Here is a 20,941-nt window from a genome sequence, read left to right as displayed (position 1 = left end):
CTAGCATTTATTTAAATAAATTATCGAGAGAGGGAGAGAGAGAAATGATAGTTGTGTAAAAATCATTAAAAAATCAAAATTAATAAAAATCATGGGGAATCGTTGACAAGAAGTTTATGTGTTGGCACGGCACAATCTGTGATCTCCGACCTCTTTCTTTCTGTGTGTGTTTATGTGCGAGTGATGTGTGTTGGGTTAGTGTGCGTCAATTAAAGCAGCGCATTCATTTAGAACAGTGATTAAACTGACTTGGAACTACCTGTGCATTAAATGGTTTTACTGCATACTTGCCAGCCAATCGAATCCAGGATTCAGACAAACCATGGAATAAAAATGCGTAAACAGCACGTATTATACGGGTATTTCACGCGTTGCTTATGAAAAATCAGTGTGTTAAAAACATGCAAACAACAAGTATTTAGCACATGAAATACACATACTTCACGTGTTTAACATTTTTGAACCATTTGGCCTTCCATAGCCTCTCTTTTTACCACATAGCGATTAATCATCAGAATAATCAACCGATTACATGATTACCTAAATTGTTAGTGACAGCCCTACTGTTTACGTAACAATCGTTTTAGGTTTATGAATAGTTTCTGCGTTTTAGACTAATTTTACACATTGCTGTAATTACATAGCAATAGTTTTGTGGACAATATGCACATTGTCCAAAGCAGCAATTTAAACTAGTTTTAAGTTTATGAACTGAATGAGACAATTACGTAACAATGGTTTTATTAATAATTTATGCATTATACCCATTTACACATTTTACATTTATAAATTTTGCACAATAAAGCTATACAACAGCATTATTCATTATACGAATCAATTTACCCAAGAATGTTTTTAGGTTTTGCAAACAAATTATGTGCTTTATAATGCAGTAATTTACACATCAGTTAGGTTTTATGAGCGATTTACACATAGAATGTGACTACTGTGTAAGAACGGTTTATAAAGGATTTGCAGTGAAATTCATTCTGCTGGTTTATGAATAAAGTTGTTTTCTATTGTTCAAAAGAATAAAAAAATATAAAGAGACAAACATTTCATGGAAACTCAAGACAATCTTTAAACCAGTAAAGAAACCAGGTGACAACTTGTTTAGAAAAATGCAAAAATATTCTCCTTTTATTGAGGTAAATTTCTCTATGAATTGAGGTAACAATTTGCATAGTTTTACATCTATACCTGCTCGAAAGCGGAGGAGGAAAATGGATTTGAACAACAAACAACATGTGGAAACGCCATAAGATATCTGAGCAAGTGTAAGTGTGTGAATCGCACAAACACAAACATCCAACAAAGTGTACGGACTACATAGAACAGTCTTTAACGCCACAGACAGAAGGGGAGAATATACAGCATCCATTGTCTTTTGCTGGTGAAAAAATCGTTTACATTTTCCTGTAAAATGGAAAAAAAATTCTCTACCCAAATACCAGGTATAAAACTACATTCTGAGAAGGTGACAGAAAAATTCCTGAATCGAGTCTTGTTTAAATGTCTCAACACCTTTAAAATGATTTAACTTGGCAGGGCACTTTATAAATCTGGTTGAAGATATTAAAACACTTGTGATATGAAGAGAACAAAAAACCCTCTTTCATACTGATACTGACGCTACAGACATTTCAGGCTCGGTACACATTCACAACTCGACTTTGGTTTGTGGACAACAATCAGGGATACGTACAGACACTGATGAGAGTCACACTAATGCTGCTGACGTGGACCAATTTCACTCTCTTGGTACACGCACACGAACAAACGAACGCTACAATCACTGCGAGAATGCCTCCTACCGAAATCTGTCAGTTGTAAAACTTTAAGGCATAAGTGTGCGTGACAAAAACATACTCTCCACATTTGCTGTACACTAGAAAAAGGAGACACGCTAACCGTCTCAAAACTATATTAACAGAATGTACAAAACAGACAGTCTCTGTGGTTGACAGGGTACTCAGAAGGGGTCAGAGGTCACTGGCTTTGCTTTTGTCCTGAGAGTTTCTCTGTGTGTAGAAGAGAATGTAGGCTTGGGCCTTACACACTTCCTCCACGGCACACACACTCAGTTTGGAGTCGTTACAGTGCACCCAAAACCCTGAAAAGAAAGACAAAAAGTTGGTTTACGATAGTTACGTCATTCTCTTTTCTGGTATCCTTGCACCGAGTAATTATAAATTCATAACTGGCAGCTGAAAGAATGTTTTACCTCCTTCTGTATTATAACAAAAGGCAGTGTAGTGGCCAGAGCCAAATCCCTTCCCATGATGCATGACGACAGCAGAGAGTTGGTAGAGGAAGTGTTGAGGGTGGGGTAAGTTACTGGAGTCTTTGCAGCAGTAGGGCTCCATGTTCAGCTCCTGCTCAAACTGAACGTGAACGCCAATCTTCTCCCTGTGGTTTCGCCCAGACCACCTAAATGTAAACATACGCATTAACATCTATTGATAACAGCAAGTTCAAAACTGGGAAAGCAGTTTGGGGTTATATAAAGGTGTGCATACCTGAAACGTTTGAGGTGCAGTCTGAGAACATGAGGCAGTTTGTGAACCATCAGCTGTTTTTGAGCTTCAGTCAAGACTACTTGCTTTGAACAGAATCGCCTTCGTTTGCCTTCAAGAGACAGCAAAACGAGAAATTTAGTGGATTAAAGCATTTTTAATAAGTGGGATTAACTAACTCCTAGGGAGAAGATTTAAACCTTTGAGGTTTAACTTAAAAGTAAGGTGTTCTTTTGATATTCTTTTATCCCAGTTTAATGTTTAGATCACTTTAAGATAGCCATTAAATTGTTGACTTTCTAAAGAGTCTAAACACTGTGACGTTTTCAAAATATTGCTGCTCTCTTTGTTTGATCAGCTTGACAACAACTTTAGGCTCAGCCAATGATACGAGTTCAGGTGTCATGTTGTCTGTTTGATTGGCCAATCAAAGACGGGCACTGGGTGGTAACCGTGTTTGGGGGAAAAACAAAAAAACAATTCTATTTACTGATCACTACTGGTACAGAAATAACTCTGTTCACCTTTGAGTGCCTTGATATCCCCTTCAAATTCAGGGCTATCTACTATATCAGAGGTTTTCTTTACAGCAGTGATCTCCAAACTCAGCCCTGGAGGGCCAGTGTACTCGAGTTTAGCTCCAACCCAAACTGAACACACCTGAACTTACTTCCAGGCAGTTAAGTTGAGATTAATCGGAGCTAAACTCTGCAGGACACTGGCCGTCCAGGACCGAGTTTGGAAAAACCTGCCTTGCAGTGGCATTGCATGTTGGTGTGTTTTCAACTTACTGTTGCAGTGGTCGCAAGCATATATTGCTCCCTCCAAAGCCTCGGTTTCTGTAAACTTGGCCAGCATCTCTGTCAACCCACACGGAACCTGTGCAGCATCCTTACTGTTGCTGTGGTAACGTTCCGGGAATTCCAAAGAAAGATCCCAGAAGGGCTCTATTGTGTTTGAGCGATGATCGCATGCTAAACACCTCACCTAACAGAAAAAAAGAATAGGACTTTTAGCAAAATTGTATCTGATATTTGTAAAAAAGCGATTGAGCAAATAAAACACTTTTTTGAAATATGTGAAATCAACTTAAATCAACCTTGAATCTGCAGAAGCATCTGGAATTTGCCATGCAAGCACATGTGGCATTCTCTGTGTGGCAACAAAGGCACTGTAGTACTCACTATAGCACCCCTTGTGGCAACACTAAGAATGCAACATCCAGTGTACACAGTATTCTGCTGTCAATTTTCTTTGGCTCTGTCCCAAACGCCACCCTAATCCCTTGCTGTCTTTCATACTTTCGCATACACCAGGGTTCCTCAAAATCCACTTCCCTCAAATCCTGACCAAACTCACCTACCTGTGATTTCCTAGTGATCCTGAAGACATTAGCTTGCTCAGGTGTGTTTGATCAGGGTTGAAGCTAAACTCTGAAGGGCACTGGCACTCCAGGGCAAGTTTTAGACTTTTGGGTAGTTGTTTGCATAGACCAGGGGTCACCAAACTTGATCCTGGAGGACTGGTGACCTGCAGAATTTAGCTCCGACCCTAATTAACCTCACCTGAACCAGCTAATCAAGGGGTGCTTCTCATTTCATATTTGTGCATCCTCGTTTCCTTTCCTCGCGTCTTAGCTCCACCCTCCTTAGGATATGAGGGAAGGATGCAAGGAAAGGAAATGAGGACGGAGGAATCAAAGTCAAAGGTCTTACTAGTCATGCTAGAAACTTCCAGGCAGGCGTGTTGAGTCAAGTTGGAGCTAAACTCTGCAGGACATCAGCCCTCCAGGACCAAGTTTAAAGACCCCTGGCATAGACTTTTGGGTTGTTGTTATTCAAGTGCACTTTTGCTAAGCATGTACTGACATTGGCTCCAAAAATTCAACTGCACATAAAAGCTTCAAAGGGAGGCACTTCTGAGCACCCTTCTGAAACCTAGAAATGTCAAATGGAACACCATACGGCAGGGGTGTCTAATCCTGATTCTGGAAGGCCACTGTCCTAAAGAGTTTAGCACCAACCCCACATACAAAAACCCGAATCCGAACTTATAGGCAGGTGTTTTGGAACACAATGGAGCTAAACTCTGCAGGACTATTGCCCATCAGGAGCAAAAGCGAACACCCCTGCCCTACATTCTTGTAGACTTCACAGGTACACCATTTGGGACAGGGCCTTTCAGGTGAACTACTGTCGGAACAACAGAAGGTTACCCCCCTTGGGTATGGAGGTTTGTTACCACTACAGTTTGTTGCTGGCCTCATGTTTAAATCAGGGCTCTTCAAAACTTGCCCTGGAGGGCCAATGCGCTGCAGAATTTAGCTCCAACCCTGCTCAAACTCACCTACCTGTGATCTTCTAATGATTCTGAAGACATTGATTAGCATGCTCAGGTGTGGGGTTAGAGCCAAACTCTGCAGGAAAGTGGATCTTGTTTTCAGATTTGAGGATCCCTAGTTTACATGTTAATCAGCTGTGATATGATTGTGTGTGTGGATGCAAACTCATTACCTGACTGAGAAGCTGGCCGTGAAAGATGGTGTTGACCACGCTGAGCACCTGTTTGATAAGCCGTCTCTGATTGGCCGGAACAGTGGCAGGTGTCAACGTTCTGGTCCGTTCCAACTCATGCTGTACTTTATCTAAGAGTTCACAAAGAAATTCCTGCGCGTCCTGCTGTGCATAACCCCGGAACGCCGGAATCAGCTGCCACACAGAGTGCAGCATTGCAAACGGGGACACCAGTGCCCACTTGCCTGACCACATCACTTGAAACAGCGTGTGTAACTCGTGACAAAGCGAGATGTGTTTGGAGCTGGGCTCCTTGGGTTGTATGAGCTCCATGTTGCGAGAACGGGATGCACCTCCGCTGAGCCCCGACCCCTGGTTGGAGCCTTTGGGCTGGGTCACCCGCTGAGTAGAGAGTCCTAACTTACGGCTGACCGCAGAGGCTAGCAGCTCCAGCGCCTGGTTCAGATCCAGCCTCAAAAAGCACTCCCGGAATACATGCAAGTGACTTAGAACCTGCAATATTGAGTTCATGTAGCAAGTATTGCCAAGGTTGCGCAAACCCGTCACTCCTGGAGTTACGGTGGGGCGTCGTTTGATAGGCGAATCACCTGTTTTAGGAGGTGGGGCCCGAGGCCGTTTGGCCTTGGGTTGTGGACGGGACCTCTGCTGAGGCGTTCTCTCTCTAGGAGTTCGTGGAGTAGGGGTGGAGACGCGAGCAGGAGCAGACCTACGCCTCACAGTCTTGGTGCTTTTGGCTGACACCGCCGACGAATCCGGAGAAGCTGCCTTTAGGCTCTGCCGACGAATGCGATGGCTCTTCCTCGGAGGTGCACTTTCCAGCTCCTCCTTGAGCTGCCGTTTGAGCTGCCGCCTTCTTTCCCGTGCCTCCCGCTTCCTCTCCTCCTCTTCCTCCTGTTGCCGCTCCTCCTCCAATCGCTTCTTCCCTCGTTCCGTTTGTGCAAACCACAAGCGGAACACACGGCCGATCAGGGCACGACGGCGGTGCCACAGCGCCGTGAACATGCGGTCCTCATCGCGCAACTGCAGCTCCTGTGTGCTAGGCGACAACTGGTCTCCTGCAGCGGAGGACGAGCGCAAGGTGCGCCCACTCCGAGTGGTGACTTCATAGCACTGGCTCTTGATAGCACTTAGTGTGCTACGCAGCAACTTCAAGTCACCTGTCGCATTATCATTCAGCACGTAGTCGTCGCATAAGTAGCAATATACATATAATTCATTCACCTCCAGGGCCAAAGGGTGGTGCTGCTCCTACAAAAAAAAAAAAAACTTTAATATGAATACAGCTAATAAAATTAGACACAGTCAGATTAGACAACAGATTTAGCACTTTTATAAACATTCACATGTTTATATATACAGGTGATGTGTGTAATTTCAAGATCAACATTTATTCATACCTTAAAGTGCTGAAGCGCATGTTCTTCTATGTAGCGTCCACACGCTACATGCGAACAACTGAGACATGCCCACACCGACTCGGTGGTGTTGCAGTCCACACAGTGCCATTTCTGCGGGTTCAGGATCGAGTGGTCCCGCGCGAGCCTTAAGCGACCCACGTGCTTACACCTGTCCATCACAGTCAGTCACTGCCCTCTTCACATCACCATGGTGACGGCAGCCAGCAGTGAAACCAGCTCCTCCCAAGGCATGATGGTTAATCTGCAGAAAAAAAATGGATCAGAAGGGAACAGGTGTGTGCAGTGTTGCCAAGTCTGTGGTTTTCCCGCGGAATTAGGCTACTCTAACACTGTTCCCGCAAGTTTTTTTTTCATGTCCGCAGGTTGAAACGACCCCAGTGACGTCGTATTTATCCACTTAGAATGCGAAAAACATGTCTTTTACCCAACTGAACGCGATTTTTAACAGGGGCTATTGGGTAGACTTTGTTGTGAAAACCTGGCAACCCTGGATGTGTGCTTTTTTAATAGACATATCCTTCAATCGTGACATTATTTCTATTTCTAAAAACACTTCAAAAGAATTACATTGTTAAAAATTCAAACAACTGCCGTTCTTTTAAACGTTCTATTCATCAAAGAACAGTATTTAAAAATGTACAGTGAAAATGTACTTTCCACATGCAAATCAGCATATTACGATCATTTCTGAAAGATCACATGACACTGAAGACCTGAGTAATGATGCTGAAAATTCAGCTTTGCATCGCAAGAATGAATTACATTTTTAAATACATTAAAATGGAAAACTTTTTAAAACTGATATTTCACGCTGTTTTCCTAATACTGTTTTTAATCAAATAAAGGCAGCCTTGTTTCAAAAACATCAATAAAAATCTTACTGACCACAAACTTTGGAATGGTAGTGTATGCGTCATTGTTTACAGTGTCTTCAGTGAAACAGCAATCCTGTATCAAATGAACCCTGATATACACACAGTGTACAAGAGGTTATATTAAGACAGCAGTTTAACAGAGCTGTCATAAAACTATTGCGCAAGAACACGGCTCAGCCGATACAGGAGGAAGAATCTGTTCCCGCCATCACACACACACACAGTGTTGATCACAAGAGTGATTAAATAGAAACTACCAATCTCTGGATTTCTCCAACACAGTAATACCATGGTATACTGAAGTACTCAATACCAAGGTACTTCAATGTAATTCAAAGAATATCATGGTATGTCCAAAAAAATACTAAAGAACTAACACAATTATGTTGTATAACATGATAATTACACAGTAGTACTAACTACTACCTCAGTACCTTTGTATGTACAAACACACATAGAAAAGGTACTAGCAAAAGTACTAGCAAAAGATACTACCATGGTACATAACCAAATGGAATTACTATAGTTATTCACTGTGTCACTCTAAATATATGTACCACATTGTTTACATGACGTACCAGGTTTTAGACATGTACTACTTAGCACGACAGTATCATGGTACTTCAAAGAGTATTTGTAATCTAAACCAAGCCATCAAGCCTGTAAACATCAGTAAGTAATTAGCTTAGCATGTAAACAACCCGGCTTTAGCAAATGTATGTCCCTTATTTGGCTTCACGGACGAATGTTCATCGGTGTCACTAGTAAAATAACACCCCGCTTTCTCTGGGACCCACGTGTGTTTAACAAAAACAAACTAGTAGTCAACCTAGAAATACACCTTTGTTGACATTAGTCTTGTTTAGAAGGTTAAATATGCGTTTAGCACATTGCTATTGTAAGTGGCTTTGTAAAAACTGTTACTGCACAGCCAGTGTTTGTCTTTATCGCTACGGTTTTATTCGCATTCTAGCCGGTAATGTACTTAAATGACAATCAGATTTAGTTAAAACTATCAGATTTGACTTTGAAGATGTTTAGGCGCGCGAATGGTGAGTGGTGCTAGGTGCTAACCACCTCGTCTAACCTAGTTTCAAAGAGCTAACCAGGTTAGCGGCTGAGCTCAGAGCAGCTCAGCTAGTTTAGTCTCTCTAATCAGCCTGTTATAGAGGAAAGTTAACCAGCACACGGGATGCTAGTGCGCTAATGCTAAAATCACACAGCAGTGAAGTGAGGCTGAGGTGCTGGGCGAGTGAAATCCACTGATTGCGGTTTATTTCCGCCGCTGGTGTGAACGCGATTAGATCGGAGCTGTTTGAAATGAGTGATATTTCACTAACCTGATTTTTCGTCAAGCACTGGTTACTTCTCTGGCACAACAGCGAACGCCATCTTGTCTACACTTGTCGCGTGGAGTGTCCCTCCGTGACGTCACGCCTGAGAGGACACGCGAGGTGCCAAGACCGCTCAAAACAAAAGAGACGCTTTAACACACCTCGCATTTAGTATCTTTAATAAATCTTGAGATTTGATAGGAGCGAAAACACGTGAAGGCTGTGAACTTGTTTCTGTGATGACTAATGTTTACGTGTCGCCGCCGGGACATTTTCACCGTTTCAAATCTCACTCAGTCCTCGCGTGGAAACGAAAGTGTATTAAAATGAATATTCCACGTAATATGGTAAAAAAAATCTCTTTATGAAAAGAAATTCCTTTTTGTTCCGCATATGTCAATACAGTAGTAGAGATGAGGATGAATGCATACGGAAATTGAATTTTTGTTAAACGTAGCATATTAAATATTTAATTAGATTTAAATTGGACTTAATAAATGAAATACGTTTGTTATCTAACGTTCGTTTATAATTTTAGGTGGGCGTTATTATTTTATTTTTCCACTTTCTTCGTAAATTGTAACTGCGGGAGTACACATGGGAGGGGTAATGAAAGTGAGTCCTAGGATCAGATTTATTTAAATAACGCGCATAATACGAATCTGCTGTGGCGTGACGTGAGACTAAATTTACTCAGCTCCTCCCTAATGTTTAGTGCTAACTGCTAACAGCATATGTGACCCTGGACCACAAAACCAGTCTTAAGTCATACACTGTATGGGTCAAAATGATTGATTTTTCTTTTATGCCAAAAATCATTAGGAAATTAAGCAAAGATCATGTTCCGTGGAGATATTTAGTAAAATTCCTACTGTAAATATATCAAAACTTAATTTTTGATTACTAATATGCATTGCTATGAACTACATTTGGAAACTTTAAAGGTGATTTTCTCAATATTTAGATTTTTTTGCGCCCTCAAATTCCATATATTCAAATAGTTGTATCTCAGCCAAATATTGTCCTATCTTAACAAACTATACATCAACAAAAAGCTTATTTATTCAGCTTTCAGGTGAGGTATAAATCTCGAAAATTGACCCTTATGACTGGTTTTGTGGTCAAGGGTCACATATATAAGTCTGCTTTTGTTGTGATGGAGAGAAAAGTTGCTGGATATAAGTGCTTCAGGGATTATTAAATAAAATGTGGATGCAGCCATATGTTGCAAAACGGACGCAATGTTAAATAAATGCAGAAAACTACAAACTGCTCATTCTGAATTTATGTATGTTTTTAGACCTAATGAGGAATAATGGAATTATACAACAGAAACATTTAAAATAGTACAAAAAATACAGGACGAGCAAAAACAATGCTTCATAATCAGATGCAGTTAAAAAAGGTGAAGGCTGATTTTTAAAAAGATTACAGTTTAATAAGTTTAACTGGCACTGATGACATTTATTGACATGGGATATTCTAAAACGTGGCTTAACGTAACGAACAACAACCAGGAAAACCCAAATTTCTGTCAAACCTTACTTGTAATAAACACTAACTACTGTCAAAAGAACGAGCCCTAAATTCACAGATAAAGTGAATAATATCACGTTAAGCGTTTTCTCCCCCCATAGAAGTCCATTATACGGAAACAGCCTAACGTGGTTTAACGTACCTTAACAACGACCGGGTAAAACCAAACTTCTGTCTTCTACTGAAAAAAATATGGTCGGCATCTAATGAATTTTTACTCCCAAATAAGGTAAAGGAAATACATTTTAAGATATTGCACAGGTACTATCCTTATAACACTTTTATTAACAAGTTTAGAAAAGATGTCTCACCTAAACGTTCATTTTGTAATTTAGAAAATGAAACACTTACACACTTATTTCATAACTGTAAATACTCTGAAGATTTTTGGAAGCAGGTATTTAGGTTGGTTTTTGTTATATGTGACCCTGGATGACAAAACCAGTCATAAGGGTCAATTTTTCAAAATTGAGATTTATACATCATCTGAAAGCTGAATAAATAAGCTTTCCAGTGATGTATAGTTTGTTAGGATAGGACAATATTTGGTCGAGATACAACTGTTTGAATATCTGGTATCTGAGGGTGCAAAAATCAAAATATTGAGAAAATTGCCTTTAAGGTTGTCCAAATACAGTTCTTAATAATGTATATTACTAATCAAAAATTAAGTTTTCATATATTTACAGTAGGAATTTTACAAAATGTCTTCATGGAACATGATCTTTACTTAATTTCCTAATGATTTTTGCCATAAAAGAAAAATCAATAATTTTGACCCATACAATGTATTTTTGGCTATTGCTACAAATATACCCCAGCGACTTAAGACTGTTTTTGTGGTCCAGGGTCACATATTTTATAAATTAATTAAAATAGATGAATCTATGATCTTTTTTTTTAATTGCAATACTGGATCAGAGGTAGTAGATAACACTTTAAAGGTGTTAATACTTCTTGGGAAGTTTCATATACATAAAACAAAGATAATGTCTATTACTCCCTCTTAATTTTTTTTGTAAAGACCTTAATATATTTTATGACACATTGATTTAAGTTACTAGAAACAAGAAATGTATAAAAACGTCTCTAATATTAAAACATGTTATTTGTAAAATGTAATGTTTTACCCTCCATGATGCATACTTATATGTATCCCCCACTTTTGTTTATTTTCTGTTTGAAGTATCTTTGTATTTTTGTTTTTGAAATAAAAAAAAAAAAACTTCTGTCAAATTTTACTTATAATAAACACTTTCTGCTGTCAAAAGAACGAGCTTTTATTCCTCATATAAAGTGAGTAATATCACGTTAAGCGTTTTAGAATGTCTCATTGACATTACGTTGTGTATGGATTCAGGTTTACTTGTGTCGTTATGGCGGCTTGTTTCCGCCATCAAATAAAAAATACAGGTAATTTGCAGCTTTTTATCTTACAATTCTGACCTTTTTCTTAGAATTTCGAGATATAAACAACGCAAGATATACACTTTATAACTCACAATTCTTTATGCAAGCTGCATTGTGTTTAGCTATATCCGCAACTATGAGAAAAAGTCAGAATTGTGAGAAAAAAAGTCGCTATTTATTTAGTAGTTACTTAGTGGCGGAAACGAGCTTCCACAGGGAATAGCCCACAAGGTGGGAGTATTGTATTGTTTTATAGCATTTAACTTATGTTTGTGAATAAAGGCTTTAAGCCACAGCACACACGTCTCAACATTACGATATAGAATAGGATAAAAGACTAACTGTTATCTAATTCCTCTCTGTATAGCTCACTTTTACACATGCTCCAGGCCAGCTACATTTTTATTTCCATACTTTTGAACAGGGTTGCCAGGTTTTCACAACAAAGCCCGCCAAATTGCTACTCAAAACTAGCCCAATTGCGTTTTGAGGGCGAATCCCCCGTTAAAAATCGCATTCAGGGAGATAAAATACACGTTTTTTTTTGGCGGGGTTCCCCTAGTCAAGTTAGCATTTCATGGGCTAAATATTAGGCTATTGGGGTCGCTTTAACCCGCGGACATGAAAATAGCAACAGTGTTAAAGTAGCCCAACTTGGCAACACAGCTTTTGAATTACTTCTGTATAAAACAGATATCTTTAATTACAATGTCTACTAGTCAAAACTCTTTTGTAGATATCAGAAAATATTTTCCAATGGAAGTAAATGGAAGGATATGACTAGTCTAAATGGCATTGTAGATATCTTGAATGTATGTTATGAATAGTCAAAATAGCATTGAAGATATCTTCGATGCAGGTACAATTCAGATATCTTGAAATATAATTGTGACTATCTCTAACTACCTTTGCATATGTGTGACGCGTCTGTTAAAGATATCTATGACGCGTTAATGTTAGATATCTTACATGGAGATTTGACTAGTCAAAACATGTTTACAGATATCTCAAATCCGATTTCTTACTAGTGCAATTATAATTGTTGATATCTCTAACTGTCTAGATATCTATTAGAGATATCGCTAATAAAACTGCTTGCGATACTGATCTCAGTTCAGAGAGCGCTGTCGCACCGATGTGCGTCACAGGCTGGGCGTATGACGCCATTTCCGATGCCGCGATGGCGGTGGATTTGACTCCGCGGTTCAGAAGACTGAACAGTCAAACCTGTTTTAGAGAGAATAAACAGCTGTCAGGTACAAACAAACTGTTTATATGATGCACGCATGTTTATGTACAGTTTATTTTGTTAGTTAACTGCATGTTTCCACTTGTTTGATAACGAGTTTCACCAAATGAATCAAGATCCTTCTCAGGTTATTCATTTGAGCTAACGTTAGTTGAACAGGTTTTTTTTTTATGTTTTTTTAATTGTGTTTTTTAAGTTTCATTTGTGTGTGGCTTGTCAAAATATTGGAATAAAATTCCTTTTTTGCTTATGCGTTAGTCAAATGTAGTTCCTGTGGTCACATTATGACTTAAATATTTATTGGTAATACAAATATTTTGCAAAATATAGTCTGAAATAACTACATGAAGAATATACTTTATAACTTTGTGTCTCTTTGAGCTCGGTTTTTATGGTCTTCTGTGTTTGGAGACTGGAATTAGCATAAAGCTGAGAGAATATTGGATACGTTTTATATTAATAATAAAGTGAAAAACAAAGATTAGAACATGGAATATATTAAAAAATATATCCAGTGTTCTGTAGCGTTTTAAACTTAATGTTGATTACGATTTTCTGTAAGTGACAAGGAAACAATTTTTAATTTATTTTTCCACTGCATATATACACACTAATATTTTGGACTTACACTGCTAGTCAAAAGTTTTTGAACAGTAAGATTTTTAAAAATATATTTTTAAGCCTGCATTTATTTGTTTCAGAATACAGTAAAAAAAAAAAAAAAAACATTTGATTTTTTTTTTTTTTAACTAATTAAAGTAGCTGTTTTCTATTTGAATATATTGTCAAATATAATTTATTCCTGTGATTTCTAAGGTGAATTTTTAATATTACTCTAGTTACATGATCCTTCAGAAATCATTCTAATATTCTGATTTGCTGCGCAAAAAAAACAATTATTATTATTATTATTATTATGTTGAAAACAGCTGAGTAGATTTTTTTTTCAGGTTTCTATGATAAATAGAAAGTTCAGAAGTACAGCATTTATGTGAAGTAGAAATATTTTGTAACATTCTAAATGTCTTTATCATCACTTTTAAACAATTTAAAGCATCCTTGCTAAATAAAAATATTATTTATATAATTTATTTCCTAAAAAAGGGATCTTTCTATTCATCAAAGAATCCTGAAAAAGTGTAGTCAGCTGTTTTAAATATTGATAATAATAATGATAAATGTTTCTTGAACAGCAAATCAGCAAATTAGAATGATTTCTGAAGGATCATGTGACACTGAAGACTGGAGTAATGATGCTGAAAATTTAGCTTTGATCATAAGAATAAATTATGTTGTAAAATATATTCAAATAGAAATCAGTTATTTTAAATAGTAAAAATATTTCACAATATTACTGCTTTTGCTGTATTTTGGATCAAATAAATGCAGGCTTGGTGAGAAGAAGAGACTTCTTTCTTGCTGTTCAAAAACTTTTGACTGGTAGTGTATAGAACATTTAATTAAGAACAAATTGAGTTTTAATTAGGCATAATTAGGCACTTCGGTGACCGTGGAAATTTTCCCACTTTAAAAAATGACTTTAGGTGTTACCGTAATTTTTCTTTGAGTTTAATGACTTTTTCATTTTGTCCTGATGCCTCTTAGGTTTTTCTGGTCCCTTCAGGGCGACTCAGCTGTGGCATAACATCATTGAAGCTCTGCGGACGCAGGTGGAGCTCCGACCCCGCAGACATCACTTGCGCGTCCATCATGACTGCTTCACCGGCTCTGATGCGGTAGATGTAGTTCTGAGCCACCTCATGCAGAACATCTATTTCTGCTCCAGCGAAGTGTCCCGTCTCAAAGCTGCCAAGCTCTGCCAAGCCCTAATGGAGTCTAGAGTGTTCGAACCCATAGGGATGAAGCTCTTCAGACGAGAAAAAGAAATGACCTTCGAGGACTCCAGCTGCAGCCTCTACCGCTTCCTGGACGGCTCGACCAAAAAGACACACAGTGGCTGTGAGAATCAGACTCCAGACAAACAAACTGGAAAGAGGAAGACCACTTCGAGGTAATTACGTTTGTATGATTGGCATGTCCGAAAGTTTACTTTGCAAAACTTAAGGCTGTGCGTTTTTCAGGTTTGGAGAAATGCAGACCATCTCCAACCCATTGGTTCTTGGATCTTCAGATAGAAGAGTGGAGAGACTACTAAAGAATATAAACCTGCACCCATCTGTGCCCTCTGATTTAAACCGTGCTGCTATTTCCAACAGCTTCCTCTCAAAAAAAGGTGAAATTACACAAAATTATGAACATAATTTCCACGTTTCATTATATTTACACAAATTAAAATAGATTTTCTCATTGTGTTAATATAGTAAATAAGTGAGTCGGGTTTATTAAAGGGTGTGGCCTTTTTATGTTTCATCACAGAGCAAAACAATAGCTGTTTTTAGTGTTCTGATATAGTCTTTTGTGGTCTAATAGAGTGCGATTTGGTCTCTAATGACATCTTACTAGGTCTGATGAGCTATAAATTTAGTTTGATGTGGTGTATTGGGTTATGAAGGGGTCTGATGTGGTCTACCCGGGTCTGATCTGGTCTGATCTTTAGAGGTTCTGATGTAGTGTATTGTGGTCTAATAGAGTCTGATTTGCTCTGATGAGATCTAAATTGGTCGTAATAGTTTAAATTGAGTCTGGGATGGTTTCTTGAAGGTCTGATGTAGTGTAGTGGGTTCTAAAGGGTCTAATGTGGTTTTCTGAGGTTCTGATGTAGTCTGTTGTGGACTAACAGAGTCTGATTTGCTCTCTGATGAGATCTAAATTGGTTGAAATAGTTTAAATTCACTTTTGGGGTGGTTTCTTGAAGTTCTGTTGTAGTGTATTGGGTTCTAAAGGGTCTAATGTGGTTTCCTGAGGTTTTGGTGTAGTCTATTGTGGTCTAAAAGAGTCTGTTTTGGTCTGATGAGATCTAAATTGGTCTGAATAGTTTAAATTGAGTCTGGGGTGGTTTCTTGAAGGTCTGATGTAGTGTATTGGGTTCTAAAGGAGTCCAATTTGGTTTCTGGAGTTCCGATGTAGTCTATTGTGGTCTAATAGAGTCTGATTTGCTCTCTGATGAGATCTAAATTGGTCTGAATAGTTTAAATTGAGTCTGGGGTGGTTTCTTGAAGGTCTGATATAGTGTAATGGGTTCTAAAAGGGTCTGTTGTGGTTTCCTGGGCTTCCGATGTAGTCTATTGTGGTCTAAAAGAGTCTGTTTTGGTCTGATGAGATCTAAATTGGTTGAAATAGTTTAAATTGACTAGTTTCTTGAAGGTCTGATGTAGTGTAATGGGTTCTAAAGGAGTCCAATTTGGTTTCTGTGGTTCCGATGTAGTCTATTGTGGTCTAAAAGAGTCTGTTTTGGTCTGATGAGATCTAAATTGAGTGGAATAGTTTAAATTGAATCTGGGGTGGTTTCTTGAAGGTCTGATGTAGTATAATGGGTTCTAAAGCAGGCGAATGTGGTTTCCTGGGCTTCCAGTGTAGTCTATTGTGGACTAATAAAGTCTAATTTGGTCTCTGAAGAGATCTAAACTGGTCGGAATAGGTTAAATTGAGTCTGGAGTGGTTTCTTAAAGGTTTGATGTAGAGTAATGTGTTCTAAGGGAGTCTAATGTGATTTCCTCAGGGTCTGATGTAGTCTGTTGTGGTCTAAAAGAGTTCGATTTGGTCTCTGATGAGATCTAAATTGGCCGGAATAGTTTAAATTGAGTCTGGGGTGGTTTCTTTAAGATCTGTTGTAGTGTAATTTGTTCTAAAGGGTCTAATGTGGTTTCCTGGGGTTCTGATATAGTCTATTGTGGTCTAAAAGAGTCTGATTTGGTTTCTGATGTGATCTAAATTGGTCGGAATAGTTAAAATTGAATCTGGAAGGGTTTCTTGAAGATCTGATGTAGTGTAATGGGTTCTAAAGGTGGTCTGATGTGGTTTCTTGGGGTTCCAAAGTAGTCTATTGACTACATGAACATGCCTTTTGTGAACAGCACTTACGATTTCTTCTCTTCTTGTGTTTGTCTCAGTGGTACGGGACGTTTGGAAGCAGCAGGCGTTACTTCAGTTGCTACAGGTGGTTGAGATCTCTATGCTAGACTGTATTCTGACCTCACCTGCCAAACTGGAGCCCCTGCGCTCATCTCTGCGCAACCACGGCGACCTGGTCATCTCCAACACCCGCGTGGATCGTGAAGTGTCAGAGAGTCTCAACCTGCCAGAGTCAGTGCACAGCACTCAATACCACCACATTTAGATTCATAGTCTCTGTGTGGGTTCACCTGTGTTTTGTATTTCTGTTTTTAAAGGTTGGACTCTTGGCTGATGGCAGCAGTGGATTGTCTTGATCTGTTCCCAGATCAGTTAATCGTGGTTGCCAGCGAACAGCTCATTCAGCAGAATGCAGCATCTGGAGAGGAGAAGCATAAGAGACTGCTGTTCGACACCATCGCCAAATATTACAACAGCCCCGAGAGACCTCCACTACTGTCAGGCCGCTACACAGACATCCAGACTGGAATCCTAAACCTTCTGGGTAAATGTAAAACACAATAGTGTTAGGGGATACTAAAGGTGTTTGAAAACATTTGCATGGTGGTTGTTTGTTCTTAAGAATCAACTTTTTGTACTTCATTAGATTGTGGGAGAGGTGAGGATGCCCTACGAGTGGCTCAGCTCTGTCTGCAGCTGTTGGAGTCCACAAGCAGAGACGAGTTACGCAGGCTATTGGGTTTTATGGCAGCTGCTGCAGATAATGAAGCTTTCAGACTGCACAAGCAGGTGAACGATCGCAATAGTTTTTTTTTTTTTAAACAGTGGAAACATGATTCATTCATTCATATAATTAATTTATCTTTTTAAATGTATTTACTGTTATTTCTTTAATTTATTTTTTGTATCAGCATAGAAAAAGATTGATAAATTTCTCCTCTAATCAACCAATTTATAGAAGAATCAATTTATGATTGTTCTATAAATGTATATGTTTAGACTAGGATTCATACTTCAAAAAAAAGAAAATTAGAATATATCCAATTTTTTTTCTGAATGCATAGAATTTATGCATTTTTAATAATTATACAAGCAATCGTGGTGTACATCTCTTATGTTCAGCAAGCCTGCATTTATTTGATCCAAAGTACAGCACAATTTTAAACAGTAAAAATGTTTTGTGCTATTAAAAAGAATTCTATTTTAATATTTTAAAATTTATATTTTAGTGTAATTTCAAAATCAAATTTTTAGCTTTATTACTCCAGTCACATGATCCTTTAATAATCATTCTAATATTTTGATTTGCTGCTCAAAAAAACATTATTATTATTATTATTATTATTATTATTTGAAAACCGCTGAGTAAAATTTTTTCCAGGTTTCTTTGTTGAATAGAAAATTCAGAAGAAGAACAGCGTTTATCTGAAATGGAAATATTTTGATCAATTTAAAGCATCCTTGCTAAATAGAAGTATCAATTTCTATAAATTCTTTCCAAAAAACATTTACTGACTCCAAGCTTTTGAATGGTATAGTGTATAATGTTACAAAGGGTTTTTATTTCATATAAATGCTGATCTTTGGATCTTTCTATTAATCAAAAATCCTGAAAACAATGTAATCAACTGTTTTAAATATTGATAAAAATAATAATAATAATAAATGCTTCAGCAAATCAACATATTAGAATGATTTCTGATGGATTATGTGACACTGAAGATTGGAGTAATGATGCTGAAAATGTAGCTTTGACCACAGGAATAAACTACATTTTCAAATCTATTCAAATAGAAAACAGTTATTTTAAATAGTAAAAATATTTCAGAAATTTACTGTTTTACTGTATTTTGGATCAAAGAAATGCAGACTTCTTTAAAAACATTAAAAATCTTACTGTTTAAAAACTAAAAAAATGCAGTAAAAACAGTAATATTGTAAAATTGTTACAATTTAAAATATTTCTAGTGTTCTGTTTGAATATATTTTAAACTTGAATTTATTCCTGTGATGAAAAGCTGAATTTTCAGCAGCAATTACTCTAGTCATCAGTGTCACATGATCCTTCAGAAGTCATTCTAATATATTGATTTGGTGCGTACAAACATAATGTTGAAAACAGTTGTTCCACTTAATATTATCCATAATACATTTTTTTTTTTCAGGATTCTCATTCTAAATGTACCATTTAAAGGAACAACACTAAATTTGAAATATAATTTTCCTTGTAACAAAAGCCTTTTCTGTCACTTTTTATCAGTTTGATGCATCTTTAATAAATAAATGTATAATTTGTTTAAAAAAGAAATATGTTGTACTAACCCTAAACTTTTGAACTGTAATGTAAACATTTCTACTAACCGTAAATGTAAGTCACAGGCTAAATTTACTATTAAAATGTATGGACTTTGGTCAGTTTTTTGTTTTAACCATAGTTGAATTTAGGAATAATGTGTAAATGAATAGTATAAATGCACAGGCTCCTTACATTTGTCTTATAACAGATTGAAAACCGGGCTTTGGTTAGCAAGACGTTTGTGAAGGCCGTAATCCAGAGTAAAGAAATGACTCGTGTCCAATGTGAGCAACTGCTGCTGTTCCTCATGGATAATCACACACAACTCTTTAAGGTATGTCCTTTTTACTTACACATTGTTTTTTTTAAATTCTGTGTAACAGAACACTTAATCATTTTTCTTTCCTATATCTAGACACCATTATCATTGATTGAGGCGGTGAGGAAGACACTACAAACTTTACAGCAAGGGAGGGATCTAGATAATGTAGCATGTGAGTTCAAGTCCATCTATAAAACTGATTTACACATTGACCTTTTTTTAACATTTCCTTGTTTGCCTTTGCAGTGTTCACATTCTGCAAGCAGGTGTCGCTCCAGCAGTACGAGGATGACAAAGATAAAGCTACTCTTGATAGTTTGAAGCAGTTAATGCACCATATCGCTCACAGTGACGGGCTGTCTGTCAAACAGAAGAGACGACTTGCCAAACAGTTCCAGAAACACCACCCAGGGATTTTCCTCCAGCACTTCTTCTCTTCATTCTGAAAACCAATGAACACGGGATAAAAATAGCCTGTTAAGTCTATGAATGCTTTTATTATTATCTGGGTTGTAGAATAGTTGAACTTATTTTCATTAGTTGAAAGCATTTTGACACTCATCTGAGTGGATTTATCAGTTATAGAATTTATCAGAATGTCACATTACATAAAATAATATAGCGGAGATTAGAAATTAATTACTAAATTTACAGGAGATGTGTTTGTAGATAGAGGACTTCATTTGCAAGTAGATTTATATAAGCTTTATAAGCAGAACCGTTATTACAATTATTAATGTTATGACAAAACTGCTTATCACTACTGTACACTACATAATTCCATCAGGTGAGTGAATATGCTGTTTTTATGAGCTTTAAAAAGTCAGCATCATCTTGAATATCTCAATGTAGAATTACTTGAATCGTGTGATATGCTCAGGTTTTTAAAAACTATTAGAAATAGTTTTAGCTGCACTTGAAATTGAGAAATAGATAACTACGCCTTAAAGGTAGAGATTTGAATTATGCTCTTTGTATTTTTTTTTTTTCCCAATGACTGTAAGCAAATTATTTTAATTAATATTGACCTCAATATTACTGTGCTCTGCATAAGTATCAACTTGTGATTTTTAAGTGGATTTGTGTTGATTATTGTAGCAGTATATGATGTGAATATGTATGTATAAGGCATAATTATTCAGAAAAACAAAGGGAAGTTTTAATTGTAAAACACTGATGAATGAATGCACTGGATTAATTATGGTGTTACATATTAATGATATTTATTAATAAATAATTGATAAAGTGAGTTGTATACTGGTACTTTGACTAATTGTAATTGCATTAGATTGTTTTTTTTTTTTGTTTTGTTTTAGGCGCACTTTAATTTTCTGATACTTTAAAATCATTAAAATCCATTTAAATCTCATTCTGATTCTTGTTTCTTAACAATTTAAATATTTTAATGCTCTAAATAATTAGTATTTATTATATTATTGATTCATATTTTTAATGATTGTTGAAAGGGATCAATTTTGA

General features: G+C 37.2%; 2 protein-coding genes across 2 annotated transcripts; one reads left to right on the top strand and one right to left on the bottom strand.

Moving 5' to 3' along the window:
• Positions 1-1,711: 1,711 nt before the first annotated feature.
• Positions 1,712-8,905, bottom strand: usp44 (ubiquitin specific peptidase 44). Its single transcript, XM_051108568.1, has 7 exons — positions 8,684-8,905; positions 6,448-6,709; positions 5,030-6,298; positions 3,308-3,503; positions 2,520-2,628; positions 2,225-2,430; positions 1,712-2,113 (listed from the first exon to the last, which is right to left on the bottom strand). Exons 2-7 carry the CDS (start codon positions 6,622-6,624, stop codon positions 1,983-1,985), a joined length of 2,088 nt encoding a protein of 695 aa, XP_050964525.1. The 5' UTR covers positions 6,625-6,709; positions 8,684-8,905; the 3' UTR covers positions 1,712-1,982.
• Positions 8,906-12,798: 3,893 nt separating this feature from the next.
• On the top strand, positions 12,799-20,701 carry depdc4 (DEP domain containing 4). The gene is made up of 9 exons (XM_051108163.1): positions 12,799-12,879; positions 14,478-14,883; positions 14,954-15,105; positions 16,883-17,075; positions 17,162-17,388; positions 17,491-17,633; positions 19,349-19,474; positions 19,556-19,634; positions 19,709-20,701. Exons 1-9 carry the CDS (start codon positions 12,804-12,806, stop codon positions 19,906-19,908), a joined length of 1,602 nt encoding a protein of 533 aa, XP_050964120.1. The 5' UTR covers positions 12,799-12,803; the 3' UTR covers positions 19,909-20,701.
• The last annotated feature ends 240 nt before the right edge of the window (positions 20,702-20,941 follow it).

This window comes from Labeo rohita, chromosome 4 (genome assembly GCF_022985175.1).
Source record: "Labeo rohita strain BAU-BD-2019 chromosome 4, IGBB_LRoh.1.0, whole genome shotgun sequence".
Taxonomy (NCBI): Eukaryota; Metazoa; Chordata; class Actinopteri; order Cypriniformes; family Cyprinidae; genus Labeo; species Labeo rohita.
Note: the sequence above shows the minus strand (reverse complement) of the source record. Positions and strands in the feature narration are given on the sequence as shown.